The 6,858-nt window shown below is 46.6% G+C and overlaps 1 protein-coding gene across 1 annotated transcript; it reads left to right on the top strand.

Annotated features, from left to right (window-relative positions):
- Window positions 1–1,157: 1,157 nt before the first annotated feature.
- Window positions 1,158–5,207, top strand: LOC110312359 (ATPase MORC2B). Its single transcript, XM_021185896.1, has 2 exons — window positions 1,158–1,641; window positions 2,029–5,207. The coding sequence occupies exon 2, from the start codon at window positions 2,055–2,057 to the stop codon at window positions 5,121–5,123; it is 3,069 nt and encodes a 1,022-aa protein (XP_021041555.1). The 5' UTR covers window positions 1,158–1,641; window positions 2,029–2,054; the 3' UTR covers window positions 5,124–5,207.
- Window positions 5,208–6,858: the final 1,651 nt, after the last annotated feature.

Raw genomic sequence — 6,858 nt, 5'->3', positions numbered from 1 at the left:
AAAAGGAAGAGGAGGAAGTAGAGGAGGAAAGCCGTCTCTTAAACGGAGTGCTTTTGAAATGAGATTCCAGTCATAAGCCCTTCACAACTCAGCTCCCATACCTGGCAAGAAGAGGGGAGGGTTCTAAGAGACAATGGTTTCCCCACTGCAAGAACATATTGGCAATGAATACCATGCAGTCACGCCATGCAACAAGCCTCATACAAAAGATTTACTGGGGTCAGTCTGCCACTGACCAGGAAGAGACAGACAGCAGAGGGCTGGACAGAAAGGAAGACTTTTATAGGCTTTTTGGAGCATGTTCCGTGAGCTTGATGGGAAAGTATGGAAGGTTAGGAAATATCATTTGTTCATTAAACTTGAGCCAAGGGTGATAATAATAGTGATTTCCAAATCTCTGAACTTGAGGTTAATCCAGGGGCACGATGTTTTTCTATTGAGCTTGAGATCAAGGGTCAGGGTGTTCTTTTCCTGGCCCCTTTACTCTACACTGGTGGCTGGGGGAGGTGGGAATGTGGTCTCACAGAGCCCAAGATGGACTCTTATTATCTATGATCCTCCTGCATCCACACTCCAAGTGCTAGAACAATTGTGCATTAAAATGCCTAAGCAGCAAAAATAGGTCCCTTGGTTCCACTGTTACTAATGGTGTCTGTGCCAGGCTAATCAGGTCCTTGGCATCTTGCTCAAAGAATTTAAGAAGGACTACAGCTTGAGTCTGGGGAGATGGCTCAAGGGTTAAGAGGGCTTACTGCTCTTTCTTGAGAATGACTTCGATTCCCAGCACCCAGGTCCGGAGGCTGACAAACTGCCTATAACTCCAACTCCAGAGGATCAGTCAGCTTCTGCAGGCATCCACACGCAAATGACATATAGTCACCAGATAACAGGAAAAGTGTTTAGTAAAAAAGGCCTAGAGCTGTGAGCATTAACGACACAAAAGCAGAAAATGGGATAGCTTTAGCGATGGCAGAGAAGCAGCAAGCTCTAAATTCATGCTGTTACTCCTGCCATCCTTTGGTCCAGCACCCATTATTACAATCCAGTCGAGCTCCGCTCTTTAGCTATGTAGTGACCTAGTTCAGCAGACAGGTGACGCTCCATGGAGGCGGAGGCGGCCCGTGGTTCCAAGCGCGCTGCGGCGGTTGAATTCCGAGTTCTAAACAGAGGGACAAGGGCTTCTGGGAGTTGTGGCCAGTGGCCAGTGCGCACAAGCTGGTTAGTGGTGCGGTTGCAACTGTCCTACACCTTGGGTCTCAGCCTTGAAAGCTGAGACTCACTCCTCCCAAAGAGGGGGAAGTAGCTGCAGGATCCCAAGTCTGACAGGGAATGGTGTAGGACCATAGCCAGCCACGTAAGATTTGGGTGGGTCTGTTATGAGGAGTTTCTGTTGACTACTGTGAGGTCATTTCACACAGCACCCTGTGGTGATTGTGGCATAACATTAAACTGGGTTTGAATTTGAAAGACTGGTAAGGAACCACAAAGACCTTTTTAAAGTTGCCAAGTGGGATACCAGATGTACAACTATCTACGCTGTGAAAGGACCTTCTAGCACTGCAGCTATTTAAGAATACTTTGGTCAATAGTGAAGATGTAGATGAAAGTTAAATTTCCTGGTAGACGTCGATTTCCACACTGGTAAGTCTTCTCATTAGAAAATTTAGGACATGAAATGGCTCAAAGAATGTCCAGATAAAACAGTTAACAATCAAGTTGAGCTGTTAAGGACCACCCACTTTTAAACCAGATCATCTGAAATGAACTAAAAAAAACAAAAAAAATTAACACTCAAAGTTCTTTAGAAATGCTGGTTTAGGCTTCACCCACCCACCCCCAAATAATTGCATCATATTCATTGAAAATTAGAAAGAAAGGAAAAAATAACCCCAGTTTCAGATATCTCTGTATTTTGGATAGTTACTAAGTAACTTCTTTTATCTCTCAGTAAGAAGCAGAAACTACCCTTTACTGAGTAGAACCTAAAAAAAAAAATCTGCCCCAATACATATATTTCTCCGTTACTAGGTGAGACTGGAGGCTTCATTTGAGTCATGGCGTTTACCAATTACAGCACTCTCAACCGGGCTCAACTAACCTTTGACTATCTACACACAAATTCAACTACCCACGCATTTTTGTTTGGTGCTCTTGCTGAACTGATTGATAATGCGAGGGATGCTGATGCCACCCGGATAGATATTTATGCTGAAAAACGAGAGGACCTTCAAGGAGGATTCATGCTTTGTTTTCTGGATAATGGAGTCGGAATGGATCCAAACGATGTCATCAATGTGATCCAATTTGGGAAATCAGCCAAACGAACACCAGAGTCCACACAGATTGGACGGTACGGGAATGGGCTAAAATCGGGCTCAATGCGTATTGGGAAGGATTTTATCCTCTTCACTAAGAAAGAAAACACCATGAGTTGCCTCTTCCTGTCTCGAACCTTTCATGAGGAAGAAGGCATTGATGAAGTGATAGTCCCTTTGCCTACTTGGAATATTCAGACACGAGAACCTGTCACAGACAACATGGAGAAGTTTGCCATCGAGACAGAGCTCATCTACAAGTATTCTCCCTTCCACACTGAGGAAGAAGTGATGACCCAGTTTACAAAGATTTCTGGGACTAGTGGAACCCTGGTCATCATTTTCAATCTCAAACTCACGGACAATGGAGAACCCGAACTAGACGTAACCTCAAATCCAAAAGATATCCGGATGGCAGAGATCTCCCAAGAAGGCGTGAAGCCAGAGCGGCACTCCTTCTGTGCCTACGCTGCTGTGCTGTATATCGATCCTCGGATGAGGATTTTTATTCACGGGCACAAGGTGCAGACTAAAAAGCTCTGCTGCTGCCTGTATAAACCCAGGAAGTACACCTTCACGTCACGCCGTTTTAAGACCAGGGCAGAACAAGAGGTGAAGAAGGCAGACCAGGTAGCACAGCTCGCGGAAGAGAAGGCCCGGGAAGCAGAGAGCAAAGCCCGTACATTAGAAATACACATGGGTGGAGACATCACCCGGGACTCCAGGGTGATGTTGCGTCAGGTCCGGAATACAGCCATCACCCTCCGAAGAGAAGCTGATGTCAAGAAAAGGATCAGAGACGCCAAGCAGCAAGCACTCAAAGAACCTAAGGAGTTGACTTTTGTTTTTGGTGTCAACATTGAACACCGTGACCATGATGGCATGTTTATCTACAACTGTAGCCGCCTGATCAAAATGTATGAGAAAGTGGGCCCACAGCTGGAAAAGGGCATGGTATGTGGTGGGGTTGTTGGAGTCATTGATGTGCCCTACTTGGTCCTGGAACCTACACATAACAAGCAAGACTTTGCTGATGCCAAGGAGTACCGCCACCTTCTGCGGGCAATGGGGGAGCACCTGGCACAGTACTGGAAGGACATAGAAATTGCCCAGCATGGAATTATTAAGTTCTGGGATGAGTTTGGCTACCTTTCAGCTAACTGGAACAGACCCCCATCTGATGAGTTGCATTTCAAACGCAAGAGGGCTATGCAAGTCCCAACCACTATACAGTGTGATTTATGTCTAAAATGGAGAACCCTCCCCTTCCAGTTAAGTGCTGTAGAAGAAGGTTACCCTGTCAACTGGGTTTGTTCCATGAACCCCGATCCTGAACAGGACCAGTGTGAGGCTTTTGAATTGAAGCAGAAGATTCCTCTGGGGATATTAAAAAAGGCCCCAAAGACACAGGAAGAAAGACAGAAGCAGCTGACAGAGAAAATTCAACATGAGCAGAGGAAGCTTAAGGCCCTTAAGAAAATCAAGCCTATCCATTCACAAAGTGACCTAAAAAAATTACCCTTGGAAGTGACTTCCAGACCTTTCTCCAAATATCCTGCTCATATATTTAAGGGTCCTCAGTCGTCTTTCCGTGCAGTAAAAACAAATGCCCAACGAAGACCTCAGTCCAGGCATGCTCCATTCAGACAGCTCCAAAGGTCTTCTATCATCTGCACCAATCCAAAACCACCTCCTCTGGCAGACAAAATAGAGGCTGTGCTGCTCCAGCCACCCGAGACACCCCAAAAGCCAATGAGCCCCCTGGTCAAAACTATACCCCAACCCACACCTCTGGTACAATCCCTGTCACCATATGTAGTCCCCGAGTCCAACAACCTTTGGAAGGTCGAAACTCCCCAAATCATGAACACTCCAGTGGCCGAGTTGCCATATGTACCTGTTAATCCCTCACTGGTGATTTGTGATCATAAGCGGAGTCCTGAGGTCTCTGATGAAATAAAAGATGAAGACAGGAGGAAGAGGATTTGCAAACGGGGCAGGTTTACTGTGAATAAAGAAAAGATTCAAGCAAGTGAGCTCTCAGACAGCGCTGGGGAAGAGAATCCAGCTGACCTCAAGACAGCTCAGAAAGATAAAGGGCTGTATGTGGAGGTATGTGTGATGGGAGAGTGCTACAAGGGCCATGTCACAGCTGTGGAGGTGGGTGATAATGTGGTATGGTGGAAGGTCAAGTTTGAGGATATGCCCAAGGATAGCACACCAAGAGACTGCTGGGTGGAAAAGGGCAGTGAAAATGTATGGCTAGTGAAGCCATCTCCAGAGTACCAGAGCACTGACGAACAGCAAGAGGATAGAAAGGGGGAGGAGGACACTGTGGTCCAGCAGGCTTTGGCACTGCAGCAGACCTCCACCTCTGAATGCTTCTGCATTGAACCCGACACTACTGCCTCAACAGCCAACCACAAGACCATTGACCTCTTGGTCCAAATTCTCTGGAACTGCCTACATTATTTCATGCCTCTGAGTTTTCCCATATCCAAGAAGGAGTTAGGTGCCATGAATTCGGAAGAATTACTGTCTCTCCCTCTGAAAGAGTGCTTCAAGCAATATGAAGTCGGACTCCAGAATCTCTGCCGTTCCTACCAAAGATGTGCTGACTCACAAGCCAGGGTCTCTGAGGAAAGCCTGCGCATCTCCCAGAAGAAACTCCAGGAAACAGAGGAGAAACTCCAGAAGCTGAGGACCAACATTCAGACGCTCCTGCAAATGGCTCAGCAGGGCATCAACATGAGGGCAGATGATGAGCTGGATGCCTACATTGAGGATCTTGTCAGTGGTGATGACTGAGGGACATGAAAAGAGATCAGCTCCCCTCCTCAACACTCCCACAGTCTCTGTGGAGGGAAGTTCCATTCGTGCGTTTTGGGAGGGGCACTCTGGTCCTTTGAATCTTCCTCCCTGAATTTATAAATATTTTTAACGATTTATTTTGCTTTTCATTATTGTATGTGTGCATGTCTATCCTTAAAGCACTGGCCTCACAAGCCAAAGAACTAAAGTTATGAGAGGGCCTGAGCTGCCTGGGGTAGGTGCAGGTCCTCTCTGATAACAATAATCACTTTAAAAAAAAGATTTATTTATTTTATTTGAGTACACAATTGCTGTTCTTCAGACACACCAGAAGAGGGCATCAGATCTTGTTATAGATGGTTGTGAGCCACCATGTGGTTGCTGGGAATTGGACTCAGGACCTCCGGAAGAGCAGTCAATGCTCTTAACCTCTGAGCCATCTCTCTAACCCCAACAATAATCACTCTTAACAACTAAACCATTTCTCCTGCCCCAAGATATTTGCTGTTTTGTTTTGTTGTTTAAAGAGACCATATTTCTTTTATGTGACCTAAGCAAATGCCAAAAACCTTTGCACTTTTTTGGTTGTGAAATCTGAACCATTCAGCTCTCAGAGGGATATGAAGTTGGAAGAATTCTGTAGGGCAAGCATGGTTTTTCTCCTAGAGGGTCAACAGTGGGACATTTGATATATGGAAGTGGTAAAAGGCCCAGACCTGTCAGGCTCTAGGGGCTCAGACCTGGTGGGGGAGCATCTAAGGGTGTTGAAGCAGGCAGAAAGACTCTCCCCAATGTCCTGCTCTTTGATCAGGAGTCTACAGGCTACCCAGGTAGCTACCAGGGTCCAGACAGCTTGAAGAATGACAGCAGGTTCTTGCCATTCTAACATCTCATGCACCACTCAATTTCCCATTAAAGAAGTGATTTCCTGAGGCTACTATGGACTCTAGGTTCAGACCAAGACAACTCTTGACCATCTAGGTCACTGGCTTGGGTGGCACTGCAAGAGCTTTCCTGAAAAGGTTCAACTGTGAAGGAGCCCTGTAGAGGAGGAGGCCACATTTATGGCCACCTCAGTGAGGCTCCTCCCATTGAAAGCCATTGCTGCTGCCTTTCTATATCTTTCTCTGTTATGCCCCCCAGGGCTCTAACACACTCCTGCTCTGGAGCAGTGAGAAGGGAAGGCCTGGGAAGGCTATCAGCCCTCCACTCCCTGCCTAGGCACAACCTCAGCTAGCCAGGGTCAAAGCAAAGGCAAAAGCACCTGAGGTTTGTCTAATGGTTCCAACCCCTCAACTTGTCTCATTCCTATTCAAAGCTACTAAAGACAGGGATGTGACTTGAAAATGGGGACATAGTGATGGGGGGACCCTGACCTCAGAAGCCATAGGTGTTTCCCTACTTATGCACACATGGCTTAAAAATGCCTGTTGAGTTCTGGGCTTCGGCTGTATGGGGTGGGGTGGGGGGGAGAGAAGGAGGGCGACACACGCAGTGGCTTTTTGAGATGAGAACACCACTCAGAAGTAGTCTTTTCTCAAGTGTTCTCCAAAAGGGGGGTTTTCCTGAGCTTATGGACATGTTCTGCTCCCCAAATCTAGCCCTTTATTGATCCCACTAGGCAGGGTGTGGGGTCTGTTTTTGTTCTGAGACATTCTACATTTTAAAAGATTTCTATATGGATGTGTTCTCCCTCTCCCTCTCCCTCTCCCTCTCCTCCCTCTCCCTCTCC

The sequence above is a fragment of the Mus caroli genome, chromosome 17, assembly GCF_900094665.2.
Source record: "Mus caroli chromosome 17, CAROLI_EIJ_v1.1, whole genome shotgun sequence".
In the NCBI taxonomy this organism is placed as follows: Eukaryota; Metazoa; Chordata; class Mammalia; order Rodentia; family Muridae; genus Mus; species Mus caroli.
This window is presented reverse-complemented; position numbering and strand designations above follow the sequence as displayed.

What these genes read in the sequence shown, in the direction of transcription:
- LOC110312359 (XM_021185896.1), top strand. Translation starts at nt 2,055, where the DNA reads ATGGCGTTTACCAATTACAGCACTCTCAACCGGGCTCAACTAACCTTT.